The sequence below is a fragment of the Muscardinus avellanarius genome, assembly GCF_963383645.1.
Source record: "Muscardinus avellanarius genome assembly, chromosome: 10".
Classification (NCBI taxonomy): Eukaryota; Metazoa; Chordata; class Mammalia; order Rodentia; family Gliridae; genus Muscardinus; species Muscardinus avellanarius.
Window position 1 is genome coordinate 37243669 of NC_137796.1, and position 19864 is coordinate 37263532.

At 45.0% G+C, this 19864-nt stretch overlaps 1 protein-coding gene across 1 annotated transcript in view; it reads left to right on the plus strand.

Annotated features, from left to right (window-relative positions):
- Window positions 1–571: 571 nt before the first annotated feature.
- Window positions 572–19864, plus strand: part of N4BP1 (NEDD4 binding protein 1) — a gene marked incomplete at its 3' end in the record, with an annotated part of 51882 nt that continues 32589 nt past the window's right edge. The window contains exon 1 of the mRNA XM_080702615.1: window positions 572–823. Coding sequence (XP_080558741.1) covers window positions 626–823 — 198 coding nt within the window. The 5' untranslated portion in view covers window positions 572–625. The remainder of the gene's footprint in view (window positions 824–19864) is intronic.

Genomic DNA, 19864 nt, shown 5'->3' on the forward strand with positions numbered 1-19864 from the left:
TACAAGAAGAACAACAAAAACAGGGTCTCGCTAGGTTGACGCTAGGTTCAATACTTGCTTAAACTATCCGAACACGTCAATCTTCAGCCTCCCAAGTAACAAGATTGCGCGCGCGTGCCACCACACCTGGTTAACCATTATTTTCTGAGAAGTGAAAGGAGGGAATGGAGGAAAGCCAAAAAAAAGTCGAAGGAGAGAAGGAAAGAAATCCCACCCGCCCATCAACTAAAACCAGACATCCGCCCCCACCAGCATCGCGCCCTCATCAAAGAGGGCCGCGGCCTGGGGGCGCGTCACCGTGACGTCGTCCGCCGTCGCCGTGGCCGGGCCCAGGCCTCGCGGCCCCTCCCCCCGGGGCCGGGCGCGGGCGGCGGCGGGGCGCATGCGCGGCGGAGGCCCGGCCCGCGGCGGCGGCGGCGGCGGCGGCGGCTGCGGCGGGGCGCAGGGGCGAGCGGGCCGCAGTTGCTAAGCTGCGGCGGCCTGGGCGGGATGGAGTAGCCCGCGGCCGGCTGGGGCGAGGCGGCCGAGCGGCGCGCGCGGTCCGCGGCTCGGGTGTGGCGGCCGCACGCTGAGGGGGCGTCGCCGCCGCCGGCCCCCGGAGCCGCCGCGGGAGGCCGCGCCCGCCATGGCGGCCCGGGCGGTGCTGGACGAGTTCACGGCGCCCGCGGAGAAGGCGGCGCTGCTGGAGAGGAGCCGCGGCCGCATCGAGGGCCTGTTCGGCGTGAGCCTGGCGGTGCTCGGAGCGCTCGGGGCCGAGGAGCCGCTGCCCGCGCGCATCTGGCTGCAGCTCCGCGGGGCGCAGGAGGCGGTGCACAGCGCCAAGGTGAGACGGCCGCCGCCGCCGGGCTCCCTCCCCCAGCCCGGGCCCGCTCCCGCCTCGGGCCTCGGGCCGGCGGGCTCCTCCCCGGGCCTCAGTTTCCCTGTTTGGAATGTGTTGGTGACGGAAGCCCCCCCCTCGGAGGGCTGTCGAGAGCTGGGGGCGGGCGGTGTGTTTAAAGAGCCGGGCACCGTGTGGCCGGAGCGAGCGCCCTGCGAATGTTGCCAGTTGGCTGTTCCCAGCCTCCAGGATGTGCGCAAGGTCTGCAATTCCGCCTTGACCAATATTTGAACCCCTCCAGACTTCCGCTGGAGGGGTTCTGAACGATTTGGGGACAGTCCCCCTTGAGAATTAGAAGCGAACTGTAATGGTAAAAATGCTCAGAGAACGTCAGAGAGAGGATATTTAGTGAGAGTGTATAATATTTTTGTATTAATGTTATGCACAACTTATGCAAATGTCATACAAACAACATTTGTGTGATGCTTTTACTTACATCAGACATTACGATAAATACTTGAGAAGGAATAATGCAGCCTTTAAAATCCAATTAGGAAGATTTTATTGTCCTTCCTTATTTACCTCCATATTAACAGCTGGGGAAACTGAAACTCAAAGGGGTGACTCACCTTGTATCTAAATCAGCATTTTAGATTTTTTTACCTACTCAACGACTCCATCCACTTCCTTCCCTGGCCCAAAACCAGCAACAAAATATGACCCATGGAAGGGAGAGAAAAGCTTTTACCCTCCGAAATTTTCATAACTAAGTCTACAAAAAATCAATAACTGAGTCTATGAGCTGACAGATTAAAAGTAGAAGAAAAAACACTTTGAGTGTGTATGCAAGGGAGTCCCACACACACTCTCTGGAATAAGGGCCTGATGATCGAAGCCTCCTGAGCTACAGGATGATTTCTTTTCCTTTGGTGTTTGTAAGGTCTGCCTTTAGTCAGTTCTGGGAACTTCTGAGAAAGCCCCTCCCTGCATTTGCTGTTCTTTAAGTGCTCTCGGTTTGAAGTAAGCAGCGCTTTTTGGAGCTTAGAATTTTTTGAACTCCTTTGCCCTTCCAGGTAGCCAACTTTTCCCAGATTTTTCCGTGTATTATGGTAGGTCAAGTGAGGCAGCTGGATTCAGAGTAAGAGTTTGTTTCCAGAGCTCATATTTTCTCTCCCTTTTTTTTTTTTTTTTTTTTTTGTGGTACTGGGGTTCCTGGAAGCCCTTCTATCTCCGGGCTACACTCCCAGAGACTTATTTTTACATTTGGAAACAGGGTCTCCTAAGCCAGCGCGCGCGGCTAGCTTCGAACCTGCGCGATCCTCCTGTCTCTGCCTCCCAAGCGCGGGGATTACAAGCGTGGGCCACCACTCCCGGCTCTCCCATTTTTGATACTGGGGATTGAACCCAGGGGGGTTCTGCCTTCGAGCTACACCCCCAGCCCTTTTTGTTTTTTGTTTGAAACAAGATCTCACTAAGTTACTGTGTGCTAGCCTTGGCCCTGTGATCACAAGTATTTAAGTACTGGGATGTGCCTGTGCACCCTGCTGAGAGCCCCCCCCCCCTGGTGCCAGGGACTTTCTAACAACCTTCCAGCCACAGCTGCATTTTTAAATTTTTTAATATTCTTATTATTAATTATTATTTTTGGTGGTACTGGGGGTGGAACCCAGAGGCTTCCTACCTTCGGGCTATACTCCCAGACCTATTTTATACTTTATTTGGAAACAGGGTCTCAAGAGTTACTGAGAGCCTCACTAAATAACTGAGGCTAGCTTTTAACCTGAGCAATCCTCCTGTCTCAGTATCCCAAGTGTGGGGATTACAAACATGTGCCCCCACGCTCGGCTTTATTTTTTTTATTTTGAAACAGTTTTGTTAATTATTAAATTTACTGGGATTATGGGCACATGCTTGGTTGAGAGCACTGGTTCTTAAAATCTGCCTCCTAAATGACAAGCCCTCTTGGGTTGGGGGAGTATCCTCATTTTTTTTTATCCTGTTTCATAGTGGTTTTTTTTTTTTTTCTTCGATACTGGGGATGGAACCCCAGGGCATTCTACCTCGGAGCTTCACCCTCAGCCCTATTTTTTACTTTCTATTTGGAAACAAGATCTCACTGAGTTGTAAAGGGCCTCACTAAGTAGTTGAGGCTGCCCATGAACCCGGATCCTCCTGTCTCAGCCTCCCAGATGCTGGGAGGTGGCACAAGTATGTGCCACCATTCCCAGTTCTTACAGTGCTATTGAATCTGAGTAATTGTAGCTCCACACAGTCTTAAATTTAACAACAACAAAAAACTTAGAATGCTTGCTTTAGCCTGTGTAGAGGAAATTGGACATTTACCTGTTTGAGTCTTTCCCAGAGTTTAGCTTAAAACATTGTAGATGTTAAGTCAAGTGTGCTTTCCATTGCTTAATTTTATAAGTCAGTCGTGTGGTTTCAGACATGACTGAGTCCTGTTATCCTGAAATTCTCTTACATGCATTTATTCATCTCTTTTCCATGGCCTTTGCTGTGGTTAAGACCTCCATTCCTAGACGGGCGTGGTGGCGCACACTTGTAATCCAAGTACTTGGGAGGCTGAGACAGGAAGATGACACAGGTTCGAAGCCAGCCTCAGTTACTTTGATGATGCTCTTGTCAATTTAGTGAGACCCTGTTTCCAAATAAAATACAAAAAAATAGGTCCAAGAGTATAGCCCGGAGGTAGAAAGCCTCTGGGTTTCATGCCCAGTACCACATATACAGACAGACAAAAAAAGACCTCCATACTCGTCCAACTGCATCTTATTTTCTTCATTTTCTATTTTAGCAGTCTCAGTTTATGCCTCCACTGAAGTCTAGTCTCTGCTCTTGCTGGGTGTTCTCCCTGCTCCTGCGTCCTGCTTTTACTGGAAACTCCTAGCATGGGAAGTATTGCCTTGCGCTATAGAAAAGCCCTGCCTATCTTGCCAGCCCTTCCAGCTCCAGTTCTTTTGCCTGTGCCTGCCACACAGTTTAGTATGAGCTAATTTGAAAAGTTGTGTCTTGCAGTATTGTAACAGTATGTGTCACTTGCAGGTTATCTTTTCATTGTATAGTACTCATAATCCAACCCTATCATATACAAGAATTTTTTCCCTCTTCCTTGAGATTCAGGGTAAGGGCTGAGTGCAACATTTAAGGGCTTTCATTCTTGATGTGTTTGGGATTTTGTTTTACTTTTTTTGGAGGAAGAGGAAAGCATTAAATTGATTTAAAAAAAAACTAAGAATTAACAGGCATGTTGGCACATGCTTGTAATCCCAGCATTTGGGAGACTGAGACAGGAGGATCGTGGTTCATGGCCACCCTCAGCTACTTTGTGAGGCCCTTTGCAACTCAGTGAGACCCTAATTCCAAATAAAGAATAAAAATTAGGGCTAGGGGTATAGCTCGAAGGTAGAATGCCCCTGGGTTCCATCCCTAGTATGCAAAAAAAAAAAAAAAAAAAAGTAGGGCTGGGCTGGGCATGATGGGACCTGCTTGTAAGCTTGTAATCCCAGCATTCGGGAGGTGGAGACTGGAGGATCATGGTTTGCGGACAGCCTCAACTACTTAGTGAGGCCCTTCACAACTCACTGAGACTCTCTTTCAAAATAAACAATAAAACATAGGGCTGGGGATGTAGCTAGAGGTACAGTGCCCTTGGGCTCCATCCCCAGTACTGCAGAAAGAAAGAAAGAAAGAAAGAAAGAAAGAAAGAAAGAAAGAAAGAAAGAAAGAAAGAGGAAATGAAATAGGGCTGGGATGTAGCTTGGAGGTAGAATGCCTCTGGGTTCAATCTCTAGTAAAATACACACACACACACACACACACACACACACACACACACACTCCAAAAAACTAAAAACAGTGGGATGCAGTGGCTTGGGATGCTGAGACAGGAGGATCGCTCAGGTTCGAAGCCAGCCTTAGCTACTCAGTGAGGCTCTCAGCAACTTAGACCCTTTTTCCAAATAAAATATACAATAGGTCTGGGAGTATAGCCTGGAGGTAGAAAGCTTCTGGGTTCCACCCCCAGTACCACCAAAAAAAGAAAGAATAAAGAAAGGAGCCAGGCCTGGTGGCACACACTTACAATCCCAGTATTCAGGAGGCTGAGACAGGAGGATCATAGGTTCACGGTCAGCCTCAGCTACTTAGTGAGGCCCTCCACAACTTAGTGAGACCTTGTTTTAAGATAAAGAATAATAAAAAATAGGGCTGGAGGTGTAGCTCAGAGGAAGAATACCCCTGGATTCAATCCTTAGTACTGTAAAAAAAAAAAAAGTTAAAATTTAAAAAATAGAATACAAGAGAGGATTGATTTAAAAAATAGAATACAAGAGAAGATTGATTGATTGCAGTGCTGGGAATCAGAGGTCATGTACATACTAGGCAAGCACTCTACAACTTCAACTATATCCCCAGCCCAAGACTATTTACTAATTTCGCGTTTGGTACATGGGATTGAACTGAGGGGCATTTTGAATCTCAGCTAAATCCCTAGCCCTTTTTATTTTATTTTACTTTTTTAAAACAGGATCTCATTAGGTTGCTAAGAGTCTAGCCAAGTTGCTGAGACTGTCTTCAAACCTGTTATCCTCCTATTTCAGCCTCTCAAGTACTAGGATTACTGGTTTTTGCCACCATTACTGACTCCAAGAGATTTTAAAGGAGTCTGTGTTGTGTGATTAGAATAAGATGTGGTCAGCTGCCTTTGGACCTCACCAAGTGGAATGCCTTATTTTCATTTATTTAATTTATTTGCAGTACTGGGTATTGGGTCATTGAGCTACATCCCAGCCCTTTTTGTTTTATTTGGCGATAGTCTACCTTAGTTTCCCAAGCTGGCTTCATTTGTGATCTAACAACTGCAGCCTCTTGAGTAGTTATAATTTCTAGTGTTTGCCACTGCAGTCTACTTGTTTTCTTTTATTTATTTATTTTTATTTATTTTTGTGGTACTGTGGATGGAACCCAGGGGCATTTTACCTACGAGCTACACCTCCAGCCCTATTTTTTATTCTTTAATTTGAAACGGGGTCTCACTGAGTTGCAAAAGTAAGTAGCTGAGGTCTCCGTGAACTGCAGTTCTCCTCAATCTCCCAAATGCTGGGATTATAAGCATTACAAGCATTCGCCACCACATCTGGCTTATTTGTTTTCTTTTAAAATATTAATTCACTGGGGTTGGGGCTCATCAGTAGAATACCCCTGGATTCAATCCTCTGTTATTTAAAAAAAAAAAAAATTCACTACCTTTTGCGAATTCTAAGAGTAAGAGAAGAATGTGGAGGGGATAAGTTAGGTCTTCATTTACTGCAGAGAGACAAGGTGGGAACCTCCCTAGAAAGTGGTAGTACTGGAGAGGTTGAAAAAAGGCTTAGGGAGTGGTCAGTCTTGTTGCAGAGGAATTTGTTGGAGGAAGCAGCACTTTAGCTGGACTTTGAAGAGTCAGGAAGATTAGCAAGTTCCTAGTATTGCAGACCTGAGGTTGTGAACAAAGGCTTACAGGCCAGAAAGCACATGGAGTGCTCTGGTAGGAAGTCTCAAGGTTCCCCTTTGAGAGATAAAGGCTGAAGGACTCAAATGCCAGGCTCAGACCACTAAGCTTTTTTAAATTTCTTTTTTGGGTACTGGGGATTGAATCCCAGGGGCATTCAAACTCCAAGCTATAACCCTACAACCCCACCCATATTTATTTATTTGTTTGTTTGTTTGTTTATTTATTTGTTTATTTATTTTATTGTACTAGAGATTGGACTCCGGCATTCTACTGCAGAGCTATATCCTCAGCCCTATTTTTATTTTTTATTTTTATTTATTATTATTTTTGGTGGTACTGGGTGTGGAAGCCAGGGGCTTTTCTACCTCCAGGCTATATCCCCAGGCCTATTTTATACTTTATTTGGAAACAGGGTCTCACTAAGTTGCTGAGACCCTCACTACATAGCTGAGGCTGGCTTTGAACCTGTGCGATCCTCCTGTCTACAAGTGTGCGCCACCATGCCCAGCTCCATTTTTAATTTTTCATATTTAATTTTTGTGTGTGTGTGTGTGTGTGTGTGTGTGTGTGTGTGTGTGTGTCTAGTACTGGGAACTGAACCCTGGAGCATTCTGCCTCTGAGCTATACCCCCAGCCCTATTTTATTTCTTATTTTGAAACAGGGTCTCACTAAGTTGCAGAGGGCCCCACAGTGTTGCTGAGACTAACTGCAAACCTGTGATCCTCCTGTCTCAGTCTCCCAAGTACTGAGTGCCACCATGCCCAGATTTTTTTAATTTTTATTTTGAAATAGGGTTGTATTAGGTTGATGAGAGTCTCACTACTTGCTGAGACTGTCCTTGAACCTGTGATCCTCTTGTCTCAGCCTCCCAAGTCCTAGAATTACAGGTGTTTACCACCACACCTAGCCACCGCCACTGCCACCTCCTCCTCCTTCTCCTCATCTTTTTTCTCCTCCTCCTCCTCCTTATTATTGTTATTATTGTTGTTTTTTTTAAACAGGATCTTGCCAAGTTGCAGAATCTGGCCTCCATCCTGTCTGTGGTCCTCCTGTCTCAGCCTTCTAAGTACTATGATTACAGTTGTGTGCCACTATGCTTGGCTCTATTAGGCCTTATTTAGTTAGGATTCAGTGAAGATTTTGAGAGGAAAAGAATTTGGCAGAAAATTTAGATAGGTTTGGAGGCAGAAAGACCCAACAGTGAAAAGAACATTGTTCCAAGTTAGAGTTGGGGTCGTCAAGGTTTTCGCAGAGGCTTGGAAACTGAAAGAATGTAGGAATTTAAGCCCTGATGTCTGGAGGATAGTTGATAATGTTGTTTGACCTATTGGTTGGTTGGGGCACCAGTTGGTCTACATTTAAGGAAAATTTCCCAAGTGGTAGAAAGTATACTCAACTGTTAACCTTCACCTCGAGGAGCCCATGGCCTGGGATGGGAGCCAACCATGGAAACAAAGAGAACAGAAGGATAGAGTAGCATTTGAAGGGCGTGCTACAGAAGAGGAAGGGTTACTCTGCCCTGCTGGGTGGGCTTCTGGCAGAAGAACATGCGCAAAATCACAGGGTTATGAAAGAGTGCAGTTTCTTTTAGATTGCTCAAGTATAGGGAGAGCATGGAGGAGATTGTCAGAGGTGGAAAGGGGCAGGGCACCAAGTGTTGGGGCATGCTGAAGAACATGCATTTAACCTGCAGGTGAACAGTGGAGAGTCATAAACATGATGGATGCAGCCAGATCTATCTTTCTACAAATGCTCAGTGTTTAGACCGCTGGGCTTATACTTCATTGCTAGTTTGTGATATAAGTACAGAAATTGAGAGTGTTTAGCAACTTGACTTTACTACAGGGGTTGGAGAGGCAATATGTGAGAGTGCGAGGAAAACCAGAAGAGGTCATTGTCCATGGGGGCAGGGAAAGGGATCTGAAATCAGTGTTGGGAGACTAAGTGGAAGCAAAGGAGTTTGAGGCTTCAACATCAGGGAGGAAATGGAGGTGCTTCCTCATGCAAAAAGAAAAAGATCAAAGCAAAGCAGGGGTGGATTCTTCCCAGTCTGGCAGACATTGGTGAAAAGAAGCTCTGGAAAGAGAAGACCTGGAAAGAGAGATAATTAGAGCTCTTCTTTTTGTTCAGAGAGCCCCAAATGCATTGTTTCCTGGGACCAGGCAGGGAGCCAGCCTGGAGAAGTGGTGAGATGATAGAGAAGAGCTGGTGAGCCAAGGCACTCAGCCATGCGGGGAAAGGCAGTGCCCATGCATAGTATTAGCCAGTTATACAGTATGGGCTCATTATCCAAGAGAAGCCTTAGGAGTGTGGATTTCATTATGTGAGGTTGTTGTGTTTTGTTTTTTAAAGTGTTAACTAATTTATGTTTTAGAAACCATGCATGCTATGAATTATATAAAAAGCTTGCATTCATGTGCTTTTAAAAGTACATGTTATAAAAAGCAAAACAAATGCCAGCTATGGATGCTAAACAAAACTTGCCAGTAAACTAGATTCAGGTTTCAAACTGCCTTTTTAGGATTTCTGCATTAAATAGTAGGAGACAGGATTTGTAAGATAGCCCCCCCCCTTTTTTTCTTTATTGCTTGGAAAAGAGGGCAGTTGAAAGAAAGCCCTGATTGGCCTACAGTTACTCTCTCAGTAAAGTGGGCTGCTGGAAGTGTGCTGGGAAAGGAAGACCCAGAGGCCCTTGTGGGCTGAAGTGATAGCCAGGGAGGCTAGATAGCATGAGCTTGACAGAAACTGTCAGGAGGTGACATTTTCCTCCACTTGGAGTTGGTGGTGCCATCACAGATGGACTGCTGAGAGGTTTCCCGGTGCCGGGGCCAGCGAGGCCGGGATTGGAGCCTGCCGTGAGGCAAGGCTGGTGCTGGGGCCTCCGAGGCTGGGATCGGAGCCTGCAGAGGGGTTAGGTCAGTTCCGGGGCCAGCAAGGCTGGTATCGGAGCCTGCCATGAGGCAAGGCCAACACTGGGGCCTCCAAGGCCGGGATTGGAGCCAGCCGAGGGGTTAGGACGGTGCGGGGGCCAGCAAGGCCAGGATTGGGGCCTCCCATGAGACAAGGCCGGTGCTGAAGCCAGTGAGGTCGGGATCAGAGTCCTCCGGGTGGCCAAGCCACTACTGGGGCTGTCAAGAGTGGGATCGGAACTTGCAGTGCGGCATGCACAGAGAAATATCACAGAAAATAAAAACCAGATGCTTCCCCTAATTAGCAAAAACTAGGAGGAAAGGGGTAACAGGAGGAGGTTGAGTTGTAGAAAGGGCCTTTGGAAACTGGACTTTCTTCTCCTTTACTCCTCCCTAAGTCCCCCCACGTCGCCCCTGTTCAGCTCGAAGCAGCCAGACCGATTTAACGATGCCCTGTTTCCACAGCCAAAACAAAGGGAGGAATGTTAGATGAATTGGGTTCTTATTTCAGACCCCCCCCCCCCACACACACACACATAAGCTAAGTTTTTTTAAAAGGCCCTGGTCTGACCAGTTAAACTACCACCCCCCTCTGAATGCATCTGGTCACTTACCTGAGAGACCTTCCCCCTCCTGGTGCCCCTGACCAATCAGTGGAAGGTCTATTCCCTACTGACCCTGAGCCAATTACCTGGCCGCACAACCCCCTCCCATGGGACTCTAGCCAATTAGTTCAAAGGGCATTTCTCCTAGCCTATTAGCCCCCAATCTGTAACCCCAAGCCCCTATATAACCCTGATCCCAGCACACGCTCTCTCTCTTCCTGGATTCTTCTTTCTCTCCCTCTGTCTGTCTGTCTGTCTTTCTTCCTTTCATACCGGCCCCTCCAATAAATCTCTTGGCTACAAGGTGGTCTCTGGTGTGGTTAAACTTTGTCCTTTCACAGCCCTACTTTATTTTTTATTTGGAATCAGGATTTCACTAAGTTGCTGAGAGCCTCACTAAGTTGTTGAGGCTGGCTTTGAACCTGGAATACTCCTGTCTCAGCTTCCCAAGTACCGGGATTACAGGCATGCACCACCATGCCCGGCTTCCCCCAGCCCTTTATTTTTATTTTTATTTTATTTTATTTTATTTTATTTTGTTTTGAAATAAGGTCTCACTAAGTTGCTGAAGCTGGCCTTTAACCTGTGAGTCTCCTGTTTTGACCTGCCAAGTACTGGGATTACAGGTGTGCCCCACCACTCTGGGCTCTAATAAGTTTTAAAACATTGAAATTACAAGCCCAGCATGGTGGCAGATGCCAGTAATTCCAATACTTGGGAGACTGAGACAGGAGGATTGCAGGTTTGAGAGCAGCCTCAGCAAGTGGAGAGACTCAGCCACCTAGTGAGACCTTGATTCAAAACACAAAATAAAATTGGGCTGGGGATGTGGCCCAGAGGTAGACTGCTCCTGGGTTTAAACCCCACAACCAAAATATTTTATTTGAAATTATAGTAAACCTAAGAAATTGTGCTAAGGTAGATGAACACCCAGTTCATTTTTGTGAGGAAAAGAAAAAGGAAAACGTTTTTGATAAGTGATAATTAAACTTTTCCCACTTGAGGTTTCATTACATATTTGTAATTAAGTGGAGGGAATGATAAGAATGAAAGTGTAATACACATTCTTTTGGGGGTTACTGGAGATTGAACCCAGGACCCACGTACTAAGCAGGTGCTCTATTATTTAGTCTCATCCCCAGCACCATTTTCCCCCACCCCTTTTCGATACTAGGGATTAAACTCAGGGGCATTCTACCTCAGAGTTACACCCTCAGTCCTATTTTTTATTCTTTATTATTATTATTATTATTATTATTACTACTACTACTATTATTTTGGTGGTACTGGGGGAGTGGAACCCAGAGGCTTTCTATCTCCAGGCTATACTTCCATACCTATTTTATATTTTATTTGGAAACAGGGTCTCACTAAGTTGCTGAGAGCCTCACTAAGTAGCTGAGGCTGGCTTCGAACCTCTGAGATCCTCCTGTCTCAGCCTTCCAAGGGCAGGGATTACAAATGTGCGCCACCACATCCAGCTTTTATTCTTTATTTTTGAAACAGGGTCTCACTAAGTTGCGAAGGGCCTCACTAAGTAGCTGAGGCTGGCCACCAACCTGTGATCCTCTGTCTCAGCGTCCCAAATTTTAGGCATGTGTCAAATTACAGGCATGTGTCACCACGCCCAGCTTCCCTCTTTTCATTATCATGTTTTGGTGACAGGGTCTTGCTAATAAGATGCTCAGGCTGCCTCAGCCTCCTGAGTACCAGGGATTATATGTGTGTACCACTGTGCCCTATTGAAAGATGTATTACACTTTAAAATGGCCTATTACTACATTGATTTCGGAAGGTTAAAGTTGATCTGTGTTGTTCATTTCCTTTTTGGTTGGAAGAGCTTGATACCTGCTTCATGGATGTACAGTATTTATTCATGGAGGAAATAATTCAGAGAGTAATTCTGGGTAATATTGTGGGGCTTTTACCAGAAAGGCTGACAGCCTTTTTGCATTTTCAGCCTTTTTGCATTTCTTATTATAAATATATAATAAGATTTCTCTTATTATACTTAACTATAATTGTGAAAAATCATATCATTTTCCTAAGAAACAGTGGTTGGTTTAGTCTCTCTTTATGGTTAATATTTTGAGATTATACAAAAATTTTGAAATAAGGGAAACTTAAATTGTTAGTACTGGGGTCAAAAGCCACTGCTTGTGACTAGTTTCCTTTTCACTATTCATTTCCCAGCTAGTGGTCCCCCCCCCCTTTGGTTCTGGGAATGGAACCCAGGGTCATTTGACCTCTGAGCTACGCCCCCCCACCCCTGCCCTATTTTTTTTTAGTCTTTATTTTGAAATGGGGTCTCACTAAGTTGTGGAGGGCTTCACAAGTAGCTGAGGCTGTCTGCGAACCACCATTCTCTGGTCTCAGCCTCCCGAATGCTAGGATTACAAGCGTTGCACCACCATGCCTGGCTCCACCTAGTGTTTTAGAGTTTGTTTTTTTTTTTCTTTTTGGTAGTACTGGGCATTAAACCCAGATGCATTCTCTGTCTAAAGCTTCACCCCCAGCCCAATTTTTGTTCTTTTTTTTTTTTTGCAGCACTGGGACTGGAACCCGGGGACATTCTACCTCCGACCTACACCCCCAGCCCTATTTTTATGCTTTATTTTGAAACAGGGTCTCACTGAGTTGCAAAGGGCCTCACTAAATAGCTGAGGCTGTCCTCAAACCGCAATCCTCCTGTTTTAGCCTCCCAAATGCTGGGATTACAAGCATGCACCACCACACCTGGCTCCTTGCCCTATTTTTTATGCTTTATTTTGAAACAGGGTCTCACTGAGTTGCAAAGTACCTGAGATGATCTTCCTGTCTCAGTCTCCCAAATGCTGGGCTTAAAAGTGTGTGCCACCATGCCCGGCTGACTTTTAATTCTTTATTTTGAAACAGGGTCTCTCTAAGACTGGGAAGAGGGCCTCACTAAATTGCTGAGACTGGCAGTGAACCTGAGATCCTTTGTCTCATCCTTCCAAGTACTGATATTATGAGTGTACTTTTATTTTTTAAAAATAAATAGTATTATAAGCTCTTTATTTTTTGTTTTGAAAGAGTTTCTCTAGGTTGCTGAGAGTCTTGTTAAATTGCTGAGACTGAGCCGGGTGTGGTGCCCCAAGCTTGTAATCCCAGCATTTGGGAGGCTGAGACAGGAGGATCACAGTTTGCTGATAGCCTCAGCTACTTAGTGAGGCCTTCCACAACTCAGTGAGACCTTCTTTCAAAATAAAGAATAAAAAATAGGCCTGGAAGTAGAATGCCCGTGGCTTAAATCCCCAGTAACACACACACACACACACACACACACACACTGCTGAGAATGGTCTTGATGAACTTGTCATCTTCCTGCCTCAGCCCTCCAAGTACTGAGATTATAGGTAGTGTGCACCAACCTGGCTTTTAGAAAGTTTTTGAGCGAGGAAGTGAAACTGGTGAGCTTCAGAAATAACTTTGATACTGTAACAAAGGGAGTAGAGTGTGACTAGACTGGAAAGTAGAGAAAGAGTTTAGAGTTGGCGCACAGTGTTCATTTCTAAAGGACTGTCCTGGAAGGGGACCTGGACCAAGGGTAGAGTGGAGGGGACTGAGCTCTTGTTGAGAACTGAGTTTGAGGCACTTGGGGAGTGATTGGGTGGGAACCTCCAGGGGGTAGCTGCAGTCTAACAGTGTTAAAGGCTCCAGATGGAGGCCCAGAGCTGTCACTAGAACAGTAAGAGTTAGAATTGGAGTTTGAAGAGTCTAGGAGAGTATAGTTGAGGGAAAGGATTAGGAAGAATTTGGGGAAATAATCTACATTTAAGAACCAGTAGAAAATGATAACAAAAGATTTGGGGATGCCGGGCGTGGTGGCGCTCGCTTGTCATCCCAGCATTTGGGAGGCTGAGACTGGAGGATTGTTCCCGGACAGCCTCAGCTACTTAGTGAGGCCCTCTGCAACTCAGTGAGACCTGGTTTCAAAATAAAAGAATAAAAAATAGGGCAGGGGGTATAGCTCGGAAGTCGAATGCCCCTGGGTTCCATCCCCCCCCCCAAAAAAAAAAAAAGATTTGGGGAGTAGTCAGAGAGGAAATGAAGTCAGCTAGTAGAATATTCTAGAACAACCCTGTCCTAGTGTGAGGACCAGCCTCAAGATTCTGTGAGACTGAAGAAAGAGAGGCAGGCAGACAGATCTAGGGTTGTACAGAGTGCAGTTTATTGGGGGACTCACTGACAGAAGTGTGTGGGCAGCAGCAATGAAACCAGTTTGAGCCCTATAATTTGGGTCAGAAAAAGGGGTATATTTATGGGTTATGACAAGTGATTTCATTTTTTTTTTCCCCTTTATTTCGAAACCGGGTCTCACTGAGTTGTGGAGGGCCTCACTGAGTAGCTGATGCTGTCCGTGAACTACGATCCTCCGGTCTCAGCCTCCCGAATGCTGGAATTACAAGCGTGCGCCAAGTGATTTCATTTTGTACCTGGTTTATCTTAATATCAAAGAGTTAGATACATCCCTGGAGTCAGCGCCTAGTTGTAAAGGCCCACATTTGACTTGTGGTTTTATCTATTTATGGTTTGCTGGGAAACCATGCAGGGAAAATCAGCTAGAGATACTCACAGGCAGTTATAATGGTAACAATGCTAGGGGCTGCAATCATGTCAAACTGTATCTATTCAAGGTATCTCACAAGTGTGAAGAGGAAAGAAACTGTCATGGACAAGTTACCCCAAGGGGTCATGCAGGACAAGTGTGGTGGCACATGTTGATGATCCCCTGACTTGGAAAGCTGACACAGTAGGATTGCAGGTTTGCAGCCGGCCTTAGCAACTTAGGCCCTCCTCAGCTTAGACCCTGTTTAAAAATAAAATAGGACTTTGGAGTGTAACTCAGAGTAACTCAGAGGTAGAATGCCCCAGGTTTCATCCCCCCCCCCCCACACACACAATGTCATTCTGCATACCACCCAAGGAGAATGATTGCAGAGGAAAGACATCTTTGTGTTTGAAACTCAGATTTTCAAGGGGTGACTATAAAATGGGGGTTAAGCCACTGTTTAAAAGAATTGAAAAGATGAGAGACTGGAGATGGAGTGGACACATAGGTGGAAGTGAGGCTTAAAGAAGTCTAGTGTGGATCAAGGAAACTCAGCATGTTTGTAGGGACAGACAGAAGTGTGTAAAAGAGAGTGGTAATGTGTGGGAAGAGGCAGAATCCAAGGGTATGGTTTTGAAATAGAAGAAATACGAAGGACTTCTTTTTAAAACATTTTCTTTATTTCTTCATTTCTTCATTTATTTATTTTCTTATTTTTTTTAAACTGGGGATTGAACTCAGGCATTCTACCTCTAAGCTACACTTTCAGCCCTATTTTATTTTTTATTTTGAAATAGCATCTCACTAAGTTGCTGAGAGCCTAAGTTACTGAGGTTGTCCTTCAACCTGCACTCTCTTAGCCTCCCTGTACATGCCTGTACTGGGACTACAGGTATGTAACCATAACTGGCATTTTTTCTTTTTTGAGACAGGGTCTGGCTATAGTGTCCAGGCTGGCCTCGAACCTGTAGTCTTCCTTCCACTCAGCCTCCCAAGTAGTTGGGAATATAAGTGTGTGCCAAAAGAGAGGAAGCAGAAGGGATTCATACATACCAATGGTCTCAGATAAAATATGTACATCTTCCACTGAGTGAAACATGTGACAATAAATAGAATTGGGGCTTAAGGAAAAATAAGCCAGGCGTGGTGGAGGACGCTTGTAATCCCAGCGCTTGGGAGGCTGAGACAGGAGGATCGCACAGGTTCGAAGCCAGCCTCAGCTTCTTAGGCTCTCATCAACTTAATGATATAAACTAGGTCTTGGAGTATAGCCCAGAGGTAGAAAAGCCCCTGGATTCCACCCCTAGTACCATAAAAAAAAAAGGAAAAATAAAGTTTTAGAGGTTGTTAAGTTTTAGATTTACAAATAAAAGTTACACGGGGATAAAAATCTCAAAAAGTAGACACTAAGTGTGGCCGTTGATCCTGTCTCCAGAAGTATGCTTAGTGTTAAGACTTCCTCTAGGAAAAGCACTTAATAGACATTAAAATGAGTTGAAGAAAAAAGTGAACAGAAAACAAAAACATTTGATTTGGAGGTCTGGGGATGTGGCTCAGTGAAAGAAGGGTAAAAAAAGATGCTATAGTGAGAAAATGGTGAATATAGGCATTGTTAATTTTATAGAACTATTACACACAAATTACCATATATAGATGAAAGGTGGACCTGTTACAGATTTGTAGATTAGTGATTATTTATTTATTTATTTTTGTGTTACTGGGGATGGAACCCAGGAACATTTTACCTCCGAGCTATAACCCCAACCTGTTTATTATTCTTTATTTTGAAACAGGGTCTCACTGAGTTGAACAGGGCCTTACTAAGTAGCTGAGGTTATCCACAAACTGTGATCCTCCTGTCTCAGCCTCCCAAATGCTCAGACTACAAGCGTGCACTACCACGGCTGGCTTTGATTAGTGATATTTTAAAAGTTTGCATTTTCTGAGGCTTAAGATAACTTACAACATTGTTTATTTAAGGGTTTCCTACATACAAAAATACCTTTATTATACTTATTTATCTGTTTATTTTGTGATACTAGGAAATATATAAACCCAGGGGGATTCTACCTCTAAGCTACATCCTCAGCCCAATTTTCTTCTTGCTTTTGAAACAGGATCTTACTAAGTTGTGAGGGCCTAAGTAGCTGAGGCTGGCCGTGAATCTGCCATCTTCCTATTTCAGTCTCCCAAGTACTGGCATGTGCCACCATGCCTGGCTTCAAAAATATTTTCAGAAGCAGGTCATGGTGATGTGCACCTGTAATCTGAGTACTTGGGAGGCTGAGACAGGAGGATTGCAGGTTTGAGGACAATCAGCAACTCAGTGACTCTCAGCAACCAAGTGAGACCCTGTTTTACAACAAAAAGGTGCTCAGAGACAGAATGCCTCTGAGATTAATCTCAAGTACCACAAAAACAACAACTTTTTAGAATCCTGAAATGTGCAGCCAGAGTTGAGAACTCCTGAGTTAAACCATTTATCCTAGTAGCTCTCGAAAGTCTTAAGACAGGAGGATTACAGGTTGGAGGCCAGCCTTAGCAACTTAGGTCCTGTTTCAAAATAAAAAATGAAGCCAGGCATGGTGGCACACATTTGTTATCCCAGAATTTGGGAGGCTGAGACAGGAGGATTGCAGGTTTGAAGCCAGCCGAAGCAACTGAGACTCTGTTTCAAAATAAAAGAATATGAAGCAACTTAGTGAGACTCTGTTTCAAAATAAAAGAATAAAATAGGGCTGGAACTGTAGTTTGGAGGTAGAATGTCCTTAGGTTCTATTCCCAGTACTACAAAAATAAAAATGAATAAAATAAAAATTAAAAATGAAAAGTGCTGGAGGTGTAATTTAGAGGTAGAACTCCCCTAAATTTAATCCCCAGCATCACCACCCTCAAACCCCAAAGAAACAAAAACAAAAATATACTTGAAGAGCTTCCTTGCCTGTAATTTTTTTTTTTTTTTTTTTTTTTTTTTTTGGTGGTGGTACTGGAGTTCCTGGAAGCCCTTCTACCTCCGGGCTACACTCCCAGACCTATTTTTTACATTTTTATTTGGAAACAGGGTCTCTTAAACCAGCGAGGCTGGCTTCGAACCTGCGCCATCCTCCTGTCTCCGTCTCCCAAGCGCGGGGATTACAAGTGTGCGCCACCACACCTAGCGCCTGTAGTTTCTTCTTGGTGATTTGTGGTCATTGTGAGCATCTTCTGTTATGTTGTGCCATGTTGCAGTGCCATTTCTCAGTTAGCCAAGTACATCAGATTTAAACTCATGGTAGATGGTCTCAAGTTGCTGTTAATTTTAGACATTATATTTGTTTAACTTTGTTTTTAACCTGTGCTGTCAGTTGCCAGTTGATCTTGTAGGTAGCAGCCTATGCTGCTTGTCTAGTCACCTGCTTCTAAGAATATGTAACCTGGAAGAGAAACTGACAAAGCCCCTTAGGTGTGTGTACTTTTTTTTCCCCCTGGTACTGGGGATTGAATCCAGGGGAGTTCTGCCTCTGAGCTACACCCTCTGCCCTATTTTTTGTTCTTTATTTTGAAACAGGGTCTCACTAAGTTGCTGAGGGCCTCACTAAGTAGCTGAGTTTGGCTGTGAATACAAGTGTGCGCTGTCGGCCAGCCATGGTGGCCCATGCTTGTAATCCCAGCATTCAGGAGGCTGAGACCGGAGGATGGGGGTTCTCAGACAGCCTCAGCTACTTAGTGAGGCCTTCCGCAACTCAGTGAGACCCGGTTTCAAAATAAAGAATAAAAAAAGGGCAGGGGTTGTAGCTCGGAGGTTGAATGCCTCTGGGTTCCATCCCCAGACCCGCCCAAAAAAAAAAAAAAAGTGTGCACTGTCTTGCCTGGCCTTCGTGTTTACTTAATAAGAGATGGTAATGGTTAACAGTACAGTAGTGGGGAGAAATCTCTTCCCAGATCACACCTGCAAGTTCTTGAATACTGCTTTGATTTTTTTCTGATTTTAGCTTTGTTTATTTGATAGTGGGTGTGTGTGTTTGCATATGTTAATACACACTGCATATGTGAATACACACGTGTAGAGTTGGGGATTGAGCTTAGGAACATTTTGCCTCTGAGCTACACCCCAACCTCTCTCTCTCTCTTTTTCTTTTTCTTATTTGGTATTGGGGATTGAACTCAGGGACATTCTACCTCTGAGATATACCTCTGGCCATTTTATTTTTTAGTTTGAAATAGAGTCTTACTCAGTTGCTGAGACTGGTCTCGAACCTGCAATCCTCTTGTCTCAGCCTCCCGAGTACTAGTATTACAGGAGTATGCCATGATGCCTGGCTCACCCCAAGCCCTTTTTTTTCAGGTCTGGGATGGAATCCAGGGGCAGTAGACCTCCGAGCTACACCCCCGCCCTGTTTTTTTATTCTTTATTTTGAAACGGTCTCACTAAGTTGCGGAGGGCCTCACTAAGTAGCTGAGACTGTCCGCGAACCTCGATCCTCCTGTCTCAGCCTCCCAAATGCTGGGATTACAAGCGTGCACCACCACGCCTGGCTCCCCCAAGCCCTTTTTCTGTTTCGTTTTATAATAGGATCTCATGAGGTTGCTGAGCTTTTTTTTCTTTTCTTTTTTTTTTTTTTTTTGTGGTAGGTACTGGGGATTGAACCCAGGGGCATTCTACCACCAAGCTACATCCTCAGCCCCCTTTTTTTATTATTATTATTCTCACTAAGTAGCTGAGGCTGGCGTTGAACCTGCATTCCTCCTGTCTAAGCCTCCCAAGTACTGGAATTACAAATGCGCCACCACGCCTGGCACTGAGCATCTTGCTAGGTTGCCACCACTGTTTTCAAACCTGCGATTCTGTCTCAGCCTCCCAAGGACTGGTTTTAAAGGCATGCACCACCATGCCTGGCGTTTCTTATTGGCAATACTGGTGATTGAAGCCAGGACCTGTCTACCTCTGAGCTACATCCCCAGCCCTTTTCATTTTATTTTGAGAAAAGATCTCACTAAGTTGCCCAAGCTGGCTTCAAACTTTCCGTCTTCCTGCCTCTGCTTCCCACATCACTGGGATCACAGGTGGGTGACTCTATGCCTGGCTTTTTTAGCTTGTTATAATTGGTAGAAGTTACCTGGAGCTTCTTGTGTGTGTAATAGGGTTGAGAAGAATTAAGTTTGTCAATGGAAGAATAACAGAAATAGCTTTTGCCATGTGAAAGGAAGATTATATGCCCCCCCCCCCCCTTTAAAGCCTGGGCTGAGTATCAGTAAAACAGAATAAGAGCATTGCAGGATAGGAAAGATGGGGTTTTTTGTTTGTTTCTTTGTTTTGCAGTACTAGGGATGGAACCCAGGACCATTCTACCTTTGAGCTACACTCCCAGCCTTTTTTTTTTAATTCTTTATTTTGAAACAGGGTCTCACTGAGCGCAAAAGCTTTACTAAGTAATAGCTGAGGCAGTCCACAAACTGTGATCCTCCTGTCT